Source organism: Trachypithecus francoisi, unplaced genomic scaffold (genome assembly GCF_009764315.1).
Source record: "Trachypithecus francoisi isolate TF-2019V2 unplaced genomic scaffold, Tfra_2.0 Lachesis_group15, whole genome shotgun sequence".
Taxonomy (NCBI): domain Eukaryota; kingdom Metazoa; phylum Chordata; class Mammalia; order Primates; family Cercopithecidae; genus Trachypithecus; species Trachypithecus francoisi.
In genome coordinates, this window is record NW_022681460.1 from 11303852 (window position 1) to 11321180 (window position 17329).

General features: G+C 45.1%; 1 protein-coding gene across 8 annotated transcripts in view; it reads right to left on the reverse strand.

Moving 5' to 3' along the window:
• Window positions 1-366: 366 nt before the first annotated feature.
• FYN (FYN proto-oncogene, Src family tyrosine kinase) overlaps window positions 367-17329 on the reverse strand; it is a 210226-nt gene continuing 193263 nt past the window's right edge. For all 8 annotated transcript variants that reach the window (XM_033234320.1, XM_033234326.1, XM_033234325.1 and 5 more), the window contains 2 exons: window positions 14101-14232; window positions 367-1542 (listed from right to left, as the gene is read on the reverse strand). In XM_033234320.1, coding sequence (XP_033090211.1) covers window positions 1334-1542; window positions 14101-14232 — 341 coding nt within the window. In that variant the 3' untranslated portion in view covers window positions 367-1333. The remainder of the gene's footprint in view (window positions 1543-14100; window positions 14233-17329) is intronic.

A 17329-nucleotide genomic window follows, 5' to 3' on the forward strand; every position in this document is an offset into this window, starting at 1 on the left:
TCACAAATGAATCACAACAAGAAAGGAATTAAGACTTGAGTTGCTAGTCAGTATTAAAAACTCAATAGAAATAGGATTTTTGATTTGTTGGTGTTAAACATATGTAATTTAAGGTGGTACAAACAGCAACTAAAAATGTAATACTTTTTTGTTTTTGTGCATCCCCATGAAATGTAAAGTAGTGCATAGTTATTCCACTGGAGAACTCCTGGACATATAGAAAGTCATTCATTAGCAGTACAGGACATTTAAAACACTTATTTTACAATGGGAAATGTGCAACCCCAACCCTCATTTCCCCCAGAAATTTTAGTTGCATGAGAAAGTTTAGCAGGTTGCCATGACTACAATGCTATGGGTTTTAGATCATTTAAATGTGGTTACAGGTTTATTAAATTAAAAATGTCTGAAACATTTCAGCATTCATATTTTTATACAAGAAGTTTGTGTGGTATCCATCTTCCCGTTCTCTCGGTAGCCATTTGCTTGCTTATTTTTAAGTTTTGAGAACAAAAGGCAGTAAGTTGAAGCAAACACTGCTAACAGAACTTGTACATTCAGCGTGGGGGGCGGTTCCTGAAAGGAGTCAAAGTAACAGCCATCTACAGGTACAGTCATGAACCAGGAAAGTGCAATCCAAATGAAAAAATTCATGCTTTGCAAAAGCCAAAAATGAGGCCACTGGTGTTTTCAGAATAACACCAGTGCTTTGACGCTGACTTGCAGTAAAATCCTCCCTCTGGGTCCCATAGCTTGGTGGCCCAGGCTGGCCACAGTCTCCACATTAGCACCCACATTGTATATGTACAGGGACATATATATTATATATATTCATATTTATAAAAAAGAAAACAAAAACAAACACCTGTCCTGATTGGTTTTTGTTAAAACATGAAAAAAAATTTTATTGTTTTAGACAAAGAGGCCACTTTTGGAAAATAATACTTTTTTTTTTTTTTAGTTGAATCAGGTGAAGACAGAGTTAAAATCACATAGGATTTGCATTTTTAAAAAAGGAAAGCACTAGGATTGTTGGCACTGGAGTAACTATTTACACTGAACAGAGGTTTGGCCTTTTACATAACATCGATACAATGCATTTTCCAAAGTCTGAGAAATAACAAGGTTCTGTCTCGAATGCTTCACAGAGGAGGTTCGGATTTGGGGACAAGTGTCATTAATGAGGGCCATGGAAGTTCGTCAGCTTCAGAGTCACATGCAATCTGATCCTGGGCGGTTCTGCTGCTGGGGAGCAGCCGGCTACGGAATTGAAAGCTAATGGGGAGGGGTGGGGCAGCCTCTGGGACAAGGCCTCTCTCCGCAGACCCGGGCCTTACAGGTTTTCACCAGGTTGGTACTGGGGCTCTGTGGCGGTAAAGTAGTCTTCCAGGAAGCTCTGCAAGTACTCAAAAGTGGGGCGTTCTTCAGGGTCCTTTTTCCAGCAATGGATCATGAGCTCATGCAGAGAGATGGGGCAGTCCTGCGGGCAGGGCATCCTGTAGCCTCGCTCCACCTGCTCCAGCACCTCCCGGTTGTTCATGCCTGCAAAGACAAGGGCAGTGAGAGTGGGCACCCCGGGGCTCCAGGCCCTGACCGCCGCACACGCAGATCCCCTTTCTTCTTCTTTGCATCTGCAGGTGGCTAAAACACGTGAAGTGCCCCCATTCCCCCTAGGAATCAAACCCTGCCATGCTACTCAGAAATAAAGGAGTGCAGAACCGAGACATGCAAACATCCAGAATGACTCTCCAAAGCAGTATCAGTGAAGGAAGCCAGACACAAAAGGCAACATACTGTATGATTTCATTGATGCGAAATTCTAGAAAAGGCACAACTACATCTATAGAAAGCAGATCAGTGGCTGCCTGGGGGGGGAGGAATTCCTGCAAAGGGGCCAGAAGGAACTCCAAGTGGGATGGGAACGTTCTGTGTCAGGGTCAACGGGTCAACAAACTTTTCCTGTAAAAGGCCAGGCAGTAAATATTTTTGGCTTTGTGGGTCACCTATGATCCCTGTCTTCTTCTTTTTAACAACCCTTTGAAAATGTACAAAACAAACACAGGTTGGGAGCCAGATCTGCCAACCCCTGTTCTATATTATGTATGGGGTGGTGTGACTGTTTATGTTTGTCAAAACTCAATAAACTGCATTCTTAAAATTGTTGAATTTTATTGTGTGTAAATTATACTTCAATGAAACTGACAAAAATATATGAATAAAGCATACAAAAAAATCCACACAGAATGAAAGCATGCTGCCTCTTGTTTATAGCATTTATACACTCCATTTATGAACTTCATACATTCGTTTTCCTCATGCCTGGGCCAACTCTTAGTTCCTCACTGTCGGAAATCTGCCATCATGCCAGCGTGGCTGGGCACTGTCTGGCCCTGTGACCCCACTGCCCTGAGGTTCGATGAATCTGATGGGGAGACAGACCACGGCCGGGGCCTATCTCTACTGATGACCTCAGCCAGGCCATCCATCATTTGAGGTTTTCCTGACTCTGGGGAAGCTGTTGAAACACTGGGCTGCATAGCGCTAACAGAAGACAGATCGTTAACTCCTTAGAGAGTGCAGCCTCCTGCACACTGGCCGCCTTAACACTACAGGAACTACCATGCTTAGGGGGTGGCCAATGTCCTGACCTCTTCCCAACTATTGCCGACCACTGTTCTCTAGTTTTGCTTCCCTTTTTCGTTAGATCACCTTCTGCCAGCTCCCTGTCAAGCTGTGCTATGCTTTGGTTGCTTCCTGGCTGGTGAGGATGTCATCTGGAATTCTCCCCAATGTCTGACCCGGTTAATTTGCAGGAGCAAGAACTCGACGTCAAGCCATATAGAAACCAAGATTTCTTCCCCTCTTTCCCAGCGCTACAGCCAGCAGGAGCACACACCATACGCATGGAGCTCGCTCCCTTTACTTCTGGGGGAGGTGGTGACCCGCTAGCTAGAAACCTGTCAGCACAGCCAGAGGCGCTGGGCCAGAGCATACATAGCCTGTCCCCCTGGGCAGGGAACACTGAGACTTTGGGGTCTGTTGCCAGTCCTCTTGGTTGTGTTGTCACTTGCAGAGTTGAGTGCATCCTGGCTCCTCCTGGCTGTCAACCACAGCCCGTGCGTCGCATGTCTCTCCAGACCTTTTCAGGATGCTTTCTTATTCTCTGCCATTATCATTTCTTGAGATAATAAAAATTCATATATTATTTCTGCTGTACTGAAGTAGGCCTTCAATGCAATTGTCGTAAAACAACCTCACTCCCGTGTCAGGGCGACCCCTTATTTCAGGGAGAGAGGTTTGGTGAAGGAGTCAGGGTCCCTGCCTCTGTGCCATGCATGCCTTTACCAGTGACTTCCTCAGTGGCATGGGCAGAAGGAGAGGCAGCACTGTGGCTAATTAGCCTACATCCTCCTCCAATGGCTGAAAACGGGGGATGGGGGCGGGGGAGCTGGAAGCAAGGGAGGAACCGGAGCTGCTCGGGAATGAAAGGCAGGCTTCTCCTTGGGCTCTAGACAAATGCGGACAGAGGCCAGCATTTCCTTCTCCACAATTCCACAATCCAACAAGCTCTGAACACCATCAAGTTTTTGTAACTCACTTGACTGTAGAACTGATCTGAACTGACCTCATTTGGCCACAAAACCTGAAATGGTTACGACACTATTTACTGTTTTTGTTTCTTCATACATATTGCCCAGAAAGATTAGGAAGGAAGAGTGTGTAATCACGTAGCAGAATTGGCATTCTCCAAAGCATTTGCCTTGCCGCATCTTTCAGTACAGTCCTTGGTTTCATATTTCAGCAACGACAGAGCCTGGACCTGCAGAAATCTCCTGTGTCTCTGTCCCTTCCAGGAGCCCATAGGAACTGGAGGGGAAACAGGCAGAAGGGACTGATAGATCCTTCTGGGGGTGGTTACAGCCCCCGAAATGCCTCCTAATGCTTGACGCTGGCTCTGAGTGCCGCCATCCAAAATGGCAGCACAGAATTTAATCATTCTCCTATTCTCCACAGAGCGCATGTCAGTACATGCTTCATTTCATTAAAAAACTACTCAAATGGAAAGATTTCACTTAAAAAAAAGTTTTCATCCAATGTCTGCCAGTGGAAAGTTTAATTGGCCACTGGGTCATTTTTCCAGTGCTCGGTCCAAGCCTTGGACACAGCAGACTTGGTGATGTGAACCTCAACATGTAGCGTCTTCCGAGGCAGTCTGCTTCCTGGGCATTTGGAGGCCAGGGGACAGGGTATAAGGTGGACCATGCAGGGCCCTGGCAGACCCACAGGGTCAGGCTCCTTCTCGCTCTCCCCCTTTTCCTGTCTGAACCCCTATGCTCTTCCCCACTCCTCTTCTCATGTTTTCTTCCGCGCAGACCTCTCAAAGCATGGGAAGCATATTAAAACAATTCCATGCACTGGGCCAAGTGGAAATATACCAATGACAGCTTTGCCAGGAAAGGGGGATATTTCGACAATGCACTTGGCTGACAATGACAACTGGAATGGGACTCGCTCTTTTCCAACCATCCATAAACCAGGACCTGCACGGGCTGACCTGCAGGCCTGGCATCTTCACAATGTACCTCTGCAACAAGAACTGCAATCAAGATACGCCCACTCAGCAAGGCTTAGGCTAGTTTTCATTTTATAAACAATAGCTAAATTGAACGGATGGTGTTAATTCAGGGTGAGTGTCCCTTCTCTGTAATGCTTATGATCAGGAGTGTGTTAAATTTCAGATTTTTTAGGATTTTGAAATATGTGCATCATAGGGCTGCTCAACCAGTAAGCGGAGCATTTCCTTTGAGTGTTGTCAGTGCTCAAAAGGCTCCGGATTTTGGTGCATTCTGGATTTTGTATTTTTGGATTAGGGGTACTCAACCTGTATTTAAACTATAGTGTTCTCAGCTATACGAATTTTGAAAATCATTTTTTTTAAGAATTTTTAAAAATGGCTTTTACTCTGCACACTACCAAAAAGATGGGTCTATTTCATTTTTTTCTTCTTAGATGGTTTCATATTTTTGTTAGAGAGAAAACTGTCATTTCCTCTTTTTAGTCACTTTTCCCGAAGACATTGGCTTTACCTAATACCTGAGAGGTGAAGGGTAGTGAATAGGAAGGGAATAAACACAAGTTTGGGCACCAGGGAAGTTGGGAGAGTGTCTTGAGAGACATGGGAACACTAGAGAGAAGAATCTTTTCGTATTTTATTTATTTTATTTTTTTTTTTGAGGCAAAGCGTGGCTCTGTCATCCGGGGTGGAGTGCAGCGGCATGATCTCGGCTCACTGCAGCCTCCACTTCCCAGGTTCAAGCAATTCTCCTGCCTCAGCCTCCCGAGTAGCTGGGACTACAGGTGCATGCTACTACACCTGGCTAATTTTTTTGTATTTTTAGTAGAGACGGGGTTTCACTATGTTGGCCAGGCTGGTCTTGAATTCTTGGCCTCAAGTGATCTGCCTGCCTCGGCCTCCCAAAGTGCTGGGATTATAGGTGTGAGCCACCGTGCCCAGCCAGAAGAACCTTTTTATTGCACTTCCAACTGAGGAGGTGGACAAGAGTACTGGGAATGTTTTTCCTTTTCCTCCTTTCTTTTGTTTTTGAAACAGAGTCTTGCTCTGTTGCCCAGGCTGGAGTACAATGGCACGATCTCAGCTCACTGCAACCTCCACCTCCCTGGTTCAAGCAATTCCCCTGCCTCAGCCTCCTGAATAGCTGGGATCCTTTTTCTCCTTTCTTAACAGAAAGAAGAGACAGAAACTTTATAAAACATGGTGTCTGGGCACATTTTAGGGAAACAACGTCATAGACAGTTTAGCCTTCCAGGTTGCCTAGTGGGAGCTGCAAGGGAGAGCACTGTTCAACAGGAGGGGAGGTCCTGGCTGGCCAGTGGTGTCTGACTGTGGGAAGAGCCACATTCCAGCAGTATGAGTGTCCCATGGTTCCCACAGAGAGGAGGCTCGGGGCTGGGGATCCAGCAAGCACAGAGGCCCCTGTCCAATTTTGTTCCAACCCTCTCCTCCTCTGCCCTTCCGCCCTTTGAGCCCCATGGGAGCAACCAGCCCCTCCTGCTGCCTCTCTAGAATCGCTCAGGAAAACAGGCCATTGTGGTGGGTCACTTTCATAGGGTACAACTGAACAGTACTCAATCCATAAAACACCTCCAGCACTTTGGGAAGCTGAGGCAGGCAGATTGCTTGAGCTCAGGAGTTCGAGACCAGCGTGGGCAACATGTTAAAACCCTGTCTGTACAAAAAGTACAAAAATTAGCTGGGCATGGTGGCCTGTACCTGTGGTCCCAGCTGTTCAGGAGGCTGAGGTGGAAGGATTGCTTGACCCCAGGAGGTTGAGGCTGCAGTAAGCTGAGATCATGCCACTGCACTCCAGTGTGGGTGACACAGCGAGACTAGTAAGTCCACTGTGTGGGGGTCTGCGTTCGAGTCCCTCTTTCCCAGAGCCTCCATGGAACACCTCCTGTCAACTTAGATTTTAGGCTTTCAAACGTGGTCCCTGACGTAGCATCATTTCCAGTTGGTCTGCCCCAAACGCTGTAACTGAGATTCTCTAGCCAAGAGGACTGTACTCACTTCCTGCCCTTATGATGATATTATCCTTTCTAAATCATTTTGCTGGCTTCCTCCAGCAAACTCAGAGGTCAAGTTTCCAACTCTCACTTTCAAACTCTGACTCTGCAGGGGTGCCAACAGTGTCTATTCTTGTGTGTTTTTTTCCCTTTTTGTTTAAACCTCCCTATTCCACTTCTTTGAGCTGTACATGAACTCCGTAGTCTTCCCTTTTTTCTTTTAGATTCTTTGAAATAAATTTTTTAAGGGACAAGGTCTTGCTCTGTCACCCAGACTGGAGTGCAGTGGCATGATCATGGCTCACTGCAGCCTCGAACTCCTGGGCTCAAGCAATACTCCTCACACTTCAGTCTCCCAAGTAGCTAGGACTATAGGTATGCACCACCATGCCTGGCTGATTATTTTTTATTTTTTTTGTAGAGATAGCATCTTGCTATGTTGCCCAGGCTGATCTTGAACTTCTGGCCTCAAGCGATCCTCCATGCTTCAGCCTCCCAAAGCACTGGAATTACAGCTGTGAGCCGCTATACCTGGTCTTTTTTAGATTCTATAGGGAAGGAATAAAAATTACTTTCATTGGCAGAGCACCGAAGCAGATGTCACTTCTTGACTTCTAATTTTGCCTCTTTTAGCAAGTGACTTGACTTCCCTTGAACTTAGCTCATCCATTTGTTAACAAAATACCTCAACATTCACTGTGCTTTCAGCTACTTGAAAAAATGTCTTTTATGAAAGAAGAGTGTTTGTGTTTTATAGCTTTCCATTTGTGCAGCTTCCCAATATTGGTCTCAGATGGGCCATATCTGTACAGTCAGGGATTTTAACTGTTATCTGTCCATGTTTGCATCTGGATTTGACTATGGGTTGCAAAACCTGGGTTTTTGTGCCATGTGAATAATTAAGCACTTTAACAATGGGAATGATGTTTAGGTTATCAGATATCCAAATTCCTTTTGCTAACTGAGCTGTCTGTTCAAAGGGAATTACACAACGTTGCGCATGAGGCCTTGGGTCTGAGGCTCCCCTTGCTTCTGTGCATAAACCCTGTGAAAAGGCCCTGTGTTTACACGTCTGTTGAGCAGGGCTGTGCTGGCGCTGGGAAGGAGGAGGGGTGTTAATGGTGCTTGCTCAGCATGAGCCTGCGCCATCGTATGTGCTTGTATTAACAGATTCTCATGTGTCCTTGCTATCGTACTGGTTAACAACCGTGACGCCGAGTTAGGTTTTAGTGTAGGATCATTGTGAAAATTCTGGGCAGAGGGAAGCTGATGGAAGAGTGTGGATGAGAATAAAGAACTTATCTTGAGAAGGTACAATAATGACTTGTTTTGTTTTTCTTTCCCCATCTTGCCAGATAACCTCAGGACAGCGGCTTTTATTCAGCCCATTGTATTAATAAACACAGAAAGACAGCTACTCATGTAACTGAATACACAGGTATTTCTGTATTTGAAGTTGATAATATAGTCTCATAGAGAACGCCTTTGTCCCAGAAAAAAACAGGGAGTGAAAAAGAGAGGCAGGGTGCCCATGAGGAAGGCCCTGGAACCGCACCCCTGAGACCAAGGAGCACTTGGGGCTGGAACACAGGACTGGGGGCCGAAAGTCCCTCTCTGGCCACCCTCTCCACATGCATTCTCTGCTGGTCTCCCTCCTCTTCTCACCAGACATGCTGGCCAAGAAAAACCTTGTAGGGGGAGGTGACAGCATGACCTCTGGCCATTCCAGGCAGGGCTCCCTCTCTGAGGGAACATCGTGAGCTGTAGGAAAAACCCCAGGGGCTGTGGACGAGCCAGGGAGAGACACTGCACCCTCGGCTAAGACGAGAGCTTGCATTCGGCTTCCCAGTCTCCTCCCGGCTGGAGAGTCCTAACCCTTTCCTCTCCCACGAAAAACCTGCTCCTGCTGTTATCTTGAACACAGAGGAAAATGTATCTACGGTTCAGGTCTCTGAGGCGGCGGGAAGACCAGAGTGGCACTTGGAATCCTTTAAGGAAAGAGCCGCCAGTTTCATTAATTTCCCTTACTTCCTCAGGTCATTATCAAGCAACTAGATGTATTCAAGAAAGTCACCTGTTGAATGATTTGAAAGTGCTTCCAATGAATAAGTGTGGTTTGCTTAAGAAAGTGTTCCTGGCCGGGCGTGGTGGCTCACGCCTGTAATCCCAGCACTTTGGAAGGCCAATGAGAATGGATCACCTGTGGTCAGGAGTTTGAGACCAGCCTGGCCAACATGGCGAAACCCTGGCTCTACTAAAACTGCAAAAATTAGCCGGGTGTGAAGGCGGGTGCCTGTAATCCCAGCTTCTTGGGAGACTGAGGCAGGAGAATCACTTGAACCTCGGAGGCAGAGGTTGCAGTGAACTGAGATCACACCACTGCATTCCAGTCTGGGTGACAGAGCAAGACTTCATCCATCTCAAAAAAAAAAAAAAAAAAAAAAAAAAAAAAAAAAATAAATAAATAAAGGGTTCCTGCTCTACCAGGTCCTGCCAAATCCACAAAACAGCTGTTCAGTTAAGAGCCAGGGCACAGAATGGCCAGGACACTTTGCCTAGAATAGTGTTGGAACATGATGTTTGAAATGATCACGGGGTCAACTTTCCAGAACAACTTTGAGGACAGAGGCTACCTTGTGGCTGGGAAAATATATATCTATGTGTGAAGATAATGGAATACAGTTAAAAGGCTTTGCAGGCTCTGGGCTAAATTTAAAAATCTTGTTTCAAAAACCTCATAGGTGAGTTCTTTTTTCTCTGTCTCATTCACTCATTTATTTGCTTATACTTACTGAGAGTCTACTATGGGGTGGACCCGTGCTGGGCCTTGGGAACCCATCAAAGCAACTCCCTTCTCTGAAGCTACTGAGAAATACAGACACACAAACAGAGGGCCCAACAGAAATATGCTAGGTGCCATGGAGGCAAGCAGAGGGAGCACCCCATTTGGTCCGGACATGGGGAAGGCTTTCCAAAGCAGATGATGTTCAGCTGGGCTTTGAAGGGTTCTCAGGCAGACAGGGGAGCCACAAAGACAGGCTTCCATGTTCAAGAGAGATCTCTTGATGTGTCTTGGGTAATGTGTGAAGGATGGAAGACAGCAAGAGAGAAATTATGTCACATCATGTCACTCTCCCGCTCAAATCCCCTCACTTCCCATCTCACTAAGAGTAAAAGCAAAAGTTCCAACCATGAGCTAGAAAGGCCTTATCTGATTTGCCCCTGGGGCTGCTGGGACCTCCTGCTCCTTCTGCTCCAGCCATGCTAGCCTCCTGTGGTTCTGGAGGGTCTCTGCACTCTCCCCTTCCCCTGATGGAAGGCTCTGCTCCCAGATACCCACCTGGCTGGATTCTTGCTTCCTTCAGGTCTTTACTGACCAGTGAGGTGCTCCTTTGCCACTCTCCCCTCTCTCCCCTTCCCTGTTTTATTTTTCTCCCTAGCTGTTACTAGCTATATTTTAATACTTTATCTTTGTTTATTGTTTGTCTCCTCAAAGAAGAATGGAAGTCTATGAGGACAGCAGCATTTGTCTGTTGCTTCACTGCTGTATTCCTGGTGCCTGCAACAGCACCTGGCATGTAGTAGGTACGCAATAAATATTTGTGGAATGACTGCAGAAAAAGAGTTATAAAGAACTATGTAAAATTACGGTTTCTAGGATTTATCTGGAAGGCAAAGGGAAGCCATGGATGTTTTTAACTAGCAGGGTGAGATAACCAGGTCTGTGTTTTCTGGGATACTAACTCTGCTGGCGACGATGGTAGAATGGTGGGTGGGTGGTGGGGAGGCGGGGAAAACTGGAAGCAGAGAGGAAAAGAAGGGTTTGAGAACAGTTTTAAAGGTGAAATGACAGGTAAAAATGCATAACTCTGATTTTATGCATCAACCCCAGAAAACTGATTTTACTTAAGTGTTTTTATTTCTCATACACAACAGTCCATCAGTATGAAATCAGTTCTAATCTTGAGGTAAAGAATGCTTCTGAACCCTTGCTTGCAGAAAAGCAAGCTAGTCTGCAATGCAGAGAATGCATTCTGGTCTGGCTGTTAGCAGGGAACTGATGGAGCTCTTCCTTGGAACTGCATCCATACTTGTTACACATCTTGAAAGCAACCTTCCTCATCTGGTAAGGTGATGTAACTTTTCTCCACCCCCCTCCCCGTTAATCTCAGCATCGTATTTCAGTATTTTTTTTTCCTTCAGCTTCAAGGTTCTCATTCAGTTTGAGATTGTCCTCTTCCCTTCCTTTTTTGTCCATTCCTCTCACACAACTTGCCAATGTTCTATCATTTCCGCCTCCCTTTGCCCTTTATTTGGTCACACCTCACATACTCCAATGGACGTTCCTTCTGGGATTGTCACTTCTGGGCCTTCTTTCACGCTGGGCAAAGATGCCCGGAAAGCTTTTATAAAACTGATTTATAAGTCACCTCCTCCTCCTGCACCTCCATCTTCACCTACCAGCCAAAGGACCTTTCTTATGTGTCAAGGAAACAGCAGGCTATTCTCAGGTATGGAAGACTCAGAAAAATGTACCACCATCTACTGTTCTCCAAAAAAGAATTACTTGAAAATAGACTCTAGCCAGTCGAGACATTACTACTGCATCAAAATGCAGAATGGAAATCATGATGGACCGGGACTCGGAGTCCGTCCTGGGGTACCAGCAACAGGCACAAAGACACAGCATGGGAACTTGGGAAGTGAGCCCTCAGCGTACACTGGCTGACTTGCCATACCAACAAATAGCAAGAATGCAGACAGGAAGGTCCTTCTTTGCTTTCACAGTGACATCTGAAGGAAGCTTCATGAAACCTCTTATTCCTTAGGAATTATCCTTCGTTAGGGTAATAATCCTGTAACTGGAATCCCTTGTAAAAGCTTCTCCCTCAAGGTGAGTTTTCTGTTGGATTCACAAACCCAATTAAATAGGATTATAGCTATGTTAAAAAGCAAAACCCAGAAAGAACCCATGGCTAGAAACAGGCCTGGGAACAATTTTTTGTGACTTTCTTTGAATGAGGACCAGCTCATGACACCCCCAATGAGGACACAGTTCCCTGGTCACCACTGCCAACCAGCGAAGCCCCAACGCAGGCTGTCGGCCACCTTTCCAGCCACATCTCCAGGTGTGTTCCCGCACGTGGCATCTTCTCCGCTTCATCCTGGGGTCCCTGGAACTGTCCTCCCAGGCCTACGTGCCTTCCCACGCGCCAGGCCTTGGGATGCTTTCCCGCTTTCTGGGTTTGAGGAAACCCTGCTTGCCTTCCAAGGTCTGGCTTACTTGCCTTCCTTACACAGCCCCTCTCTCCAGCGCTCCTCCAGAGCTAGAGGCAGTTATCACAGCCCACTGCAGACCTGCACTTGCTCACAGCTCTCTCTGCAGGAGCTGCTGGAGCTAGTTCTCACTTCAGACTCCTCTGCCATCCTCACAGGATTTGGCCTGAAGAGTCCCTCTCAGACCTGCTGTGTGTGGATACCTGGATCAGGTGTCCCTGACCCCATTATTAGAATGAAGATCTAGGCCCCTTGGTAGGTAAAGCCAAGTAATCCATCCCTTCAGGATGACTCCCTCTAATAATAAACAAGGAATAAAGAAGGCTGGTTTCTTCCTGGATTTGATGCATATTTTATCTATCTGACTGTAACGTCCATGAACACAGGGGCTAAATTTATTTACTTGCCCACTGTGCTGACAATGCCTAGCCTGAGGCAGGTACTAATCAAGGCTTGCTGAGAGTATGAAGGTCTTATTTGCAGTATTTCCCTGATAGAGGAAAATGCCTGGCACAGTTCACAGTGACTGAAGCTACACTGAATGAATGAATCCTAGTCTAAGTGGTAAAATGAGGCCATTTTCTTTATGCTAAAACCGAACCTGACAAAAGACTCGCTGAGAAACGTGCACCTGCCTTCCTTCTCCCAGGCCCCCCTACCCCCGCTCCACCTCTTTGTCTTGGTTTCTGTGTGAGATTCTGAGTAACAAAAAGCTGCTTTGTATTTACTGCAAGGGAAGGCTCCACAGCAACGCAAACAACATTAACCTTTCTTCCCCGACTGCATTTAACACACAGCGTGACTATAAACCTGGGGGGATCAGGAAGAAATCAGCTCAAAATTCAGACAAGAAACAAAGAAGAGATGCCTGCACATCTTCACCGTCCCAAGACCCGCACATCTTCCCCTTTGAGAAGCGATTCAGAAACACCCACGCTATGCTCCATCCCCCAGGGCGGCCCTTTCTTCTGTGCTGGTTGGCGATTCCTGGAGTGTCTGCCCGTGTGTGCAGCCGGGAGCAGCAGTCACTGCAGCATCCATAAAACTGACTTACACCCGCATCTCTAAACGCCCAGTGCTGGCACTTCAGAGACCGGGAATTTGTCAGTTTTGCCTCCATGTCAACCTGGCTCTCCTAGGAGTCTCAAGGCTATACCAACCCAGAACGAGATTATCTTGATGTGCCCCTCTCTGTGTTCTCTGAAGATGACCAGAAACAATCATAAAAAAGGCACAAAGGGATTACCAATTAATCTGCCTTCGCTGGCTCCTGTGACTGCAAAGATATGATTACAAACCCAGGATTTGCAAGAGACCTAAATTCCTCATTAATCTTCACTATCGTTTCTATCACTGTTTTTTTGTTTGTTTGCTTTTTTCCTTCAAGCTCCTTTCTTAGGCAGAGAATGAGGGGGAGCTATGTTCTTTCTTCACTCAGGGGTAACTGAATAATATGTCCTTAACATTTCAAAAAAGCAGATCGTCCCTGTGCTATAACCACTAAAGCGTGGAGGTGAAATGGCATGGGTGTCCTTTATGTCACCATCTGTCGACGTTAATCAATTTCAGCATGGATAACCCAAACTCGTGGTTTCTTTGGAAAGCATAAATCTGATAATCCAGAAACATTCCAGAGTCTAAGAATTTCCAATTTCTTTACATTATACTTGCTTTGATATCACATGTTTTGACTGTTCAGCAACAGGCAGTGAGTAGGCTCTAAATTGCATTTCGCATGTGCCTCTGCTCCCTTTGGCCATCTGGAGCTGGGTCCTGCGGAGAGAACAGGTCCTGCCATGTTCCTCCCAGGCTCACTCCATGGGTCAGTGCTACAGTGTAATCAAAAAGCAGTGGGGCTTTTCTCTTTCTCTTTCCCAGACATGTCTGCAAACTCCATTTGGGCAGAGGCACTGTCAGTGACATTTCTGCTCTGGGAACCACAGACACATACTCCTACTGAGACAGGAGGGATTCTATGAACTGGAAGGGGACTGAAGCATTTAGACCAGCTGCTACTTACATTAATCCTGACACACAGTTCATGGTGGCTGCTTGTCTACATACATGATGGGTCTCAGTTCTGCTTTTCTCTGGCTGAATACCTGGCCGTGTTCTTCAAACTCAAGCTCAGCAGAAAGCTGAGGATGGGGCTTAGAAAGCAAAGTGGATGAAGTTTCCCCAAATGGTGTCAAAAAAGCCTCCAATCCCAGGCCCATGTCTGCGAGGCCCTGCTCTTACCTGGGTATGGCACTCTTCCTTTGGTGACCAGCTCTGTGAGTAAGATTCCAAAAGACCACACGTCAGACTTGATCGTGAACCTCCCGTACAGGGCTGCCTCGGGGGCCGTCCACTTGATGGGGAATTTTGCACCTGCAGAACGAACACCTGGTTATTCATCAGGCAGAGGGCGCTGCACGGGGCATGGGGTGTGAGAGGGAAAGGCACGTGCAAACTACTTTCATGAGAGCAGGTTTAGAGGGGAGGACAGAAAGGAGGTGAAGCAGGAATGGGCTGGGAATGGGAAGATGTAGGGTCTGGTCTTGGCTGTGTGACCCTAAGGAATCTAGCTCAAAGCACCTTAATACCTCAATAAAGGGGGGAAGAAGCCCTGGTTTCTTGTGATTTAGGAAACTTATATATATATTTAACTTTGAAATAATGCTATGTTTTAAAACACACAGATAGGATTTAGTCATAATGCTGCTCTCATGAGTCCTCTGGTATGTAAGATAGTGTGGTCTCACCAGGTACACAAAACCAGATTAAAACACAGAGCGGCTCCCAGGGTGGGGACAACTGGATGCAGCCCATGTGTTCTGCTGAAATGGGTTAGATTTCCCAAAGGCCTCCCACACCCACAGCAGGGAAAGGAATCTGCCTCCAGCTCCTTCTCTCTCCACATTTGCTCTCCCTGTAGCGGCCATCTTTACTCCTGGGATAATTTTTTCTTCTAGACTGTAAGATCACTTTCTTACCACCTTTTCTTCCACCATCCAGAAAGAGTACTATTTAATGTTTGTTTTTTAAAGAGCAGTTTTGCCTCCATGACTGTCTTATGAGTCTCTGACTTTTCAAGACCAAGGTGCCAATTCATGTCAGTCAGTGGAGTCTTTTTTATTCAAAAATTTAACTGATCATTAAAATAATCCTCTCTCTAAACCAAAAGGAAGGGTGTGGTCCACCTTGCTTTCTACAAGCTTGATGTGTGTGCAGGGAATTAAAAGGGATTCAGGCCAGGTGTGGTGGCTCACGCCTGTAATGCCGGCACCTTAGGAGGCAGAGGCGGGCCAATCATTTGAGGTCAGGAGTTCGAGACCAGCCTGGCCAACATGGTGAAACCTTGTCTCTACTAAAAATGCAAAAATTAGCTGGGCATGGTGGCACGAGCCTGTAGTCCCAGCTACCCAGGAGGCTGAGGCAGGAGAATCACTTGAACCCTGGAGGCAGAGGTTGCAGTGAACCGAGATCATGCCACTGCACTCCAGCATGTGACAGAGAAAGAGTCCGTCTCAGAAAAAAATAAAATAAAATAAAATAAAATAAAATTTAAAAAAAGGGATTTAGCAGCTTATGCTCTCAAACATTCGACTCAGCAATTATAACGCAGTTCCAGGTATTTTACTGAACAAACTAAAAGAAAAACACAAGGAATTTTTATTACTTATGGAAACACAATTACATGTTTAAAGCATGTTCATTCTACTTAAGGAGCTCCTAAAAATCATACAAAGGCTGACAAAATCAGAATGTTTCATAGAATCTTCTATAAAAAGTCACTATGTACAAAAGTGGTGAATGATTAAAATATTTAAATTGGCACAGTTTTAATAGCCAGAGGTATGATAAATTACAGCAATGAGATTTTTGTCTTAAATATAGCATATGATAACATCTTTAGTAAATCTACCCTGGCATTTTCAGGCAATATAATTTTCCTCTCCATCTCTCATGTGTCTGTGTGAAATGAAATGAAAAAAAAAAAATCCTACTATTTCATTATGAGGCATCTCACATTAACATTGGAGCAGAAAAGTTATTCTACAGTTTTCCTTTTATGCATAGAGTTATTTTTAATTAGTTATGTTTCTCAGGCATCATTATTTATATCTTTCCTTACATGCTAGATGATTCCACATAAGACCTGGTATTCTCTGAATAGTCGTTTTGTTTTTAAAGTTTCTTTCAAAGCATTCTTCTCACACTTCCTATCCTTGAGTATTCTGTTCACGCAGCTTTGGACTCTGAGCCACTGGGATTAATGTGATAGATTTTCTTCAGTGTTGAGGGCAGACTTTGCCGTGGACCAAACCTCAGCTGGAGTTCTCTTACTTCAGAGAATTAAAGGTATACTACATTCATTCCTATTTAAACCATCTCTTGAGCCAAATGGCTTGGAAATCTCTGACCATCTCTGAAGTAAATGGAACATTTTTCTCTGCTGTGCAGACAAACCCTGTAAATAAAATGACAACCAAAGGAGTTGTTTTTCCTCTTCTTTAGACCAGCTGCTACTTACATTGTTAATGTTGTTGTTAATGTTGTGATTACTCGACATTGGTGAAGGTGTGTGTGTTGCTGAAAGCGACTATTTAAAACTTGGATACAGTCATGTTAGATTTTCCAAGTGATTTCATAATTTCAGATTAAAAAAACCAACGGCAATATCAGCCAGTTGCATTAGTCCACTTTATTATTTTCTCATTTTATAATCTACAATAAGGATTATAATATATAAACCTTCAAAAAATGTTAAAATAAAGGCTGCAAAATGTAAGGAATCTTTGAAACGAAGTCATTTGTAGATATGTGGTCTGACTACTAAGCTTACTTAAATTTGTTTTGTATTAATTTTCTTTCTAAGATAAGCAATATATTTATACCAAACAATGTATTTATAATGTATTTGGAGGAATAAAAAATAATGTCTTTGTCCAACTTCTCCTGCTTCTTCTGTCTTAAAATAGCAGCCACTTTAGACAAAATAAGCTTCTTTATAGATAACTCATTTTCCTTTTCAAGGAAGACAAAAGGTTAAATCAAAGCAGCAAAAAGGTATTAATGATTAACTGAGGTTTCTACTGAAAAGAGCTAATCCCTGCTTCCTCTTCCACACATCTCATTACTTCTGTTTCCCCTTATCCTGGCATCCCATCTCCTGAGGGTACAAAGCTATTGGCCCTAAAACGCAGCTGTAAATGTGGAGGAGTTAACTGGGGATTTTTGGCAGGTGTCTTTACAACTAGCCATGCAGGCTGCACAGTGTAAAACCCCAGTCTATGAAAACAGCATCCCTAAGGTTGTGTAGTACATAACCTATACAATCCCACAGGTGTCCCTGCTGCAGGGCTGCTGCAGCGGGCTCTGTAAGTTAGGAGACTTCAGACACCTTGAGGAAAGATCTCCTGGGTGTAAATGTTGCCTTTCCCTTGAAAGTAAAGTTCTGACAGGCAAAAAGTCAGAATCAAAG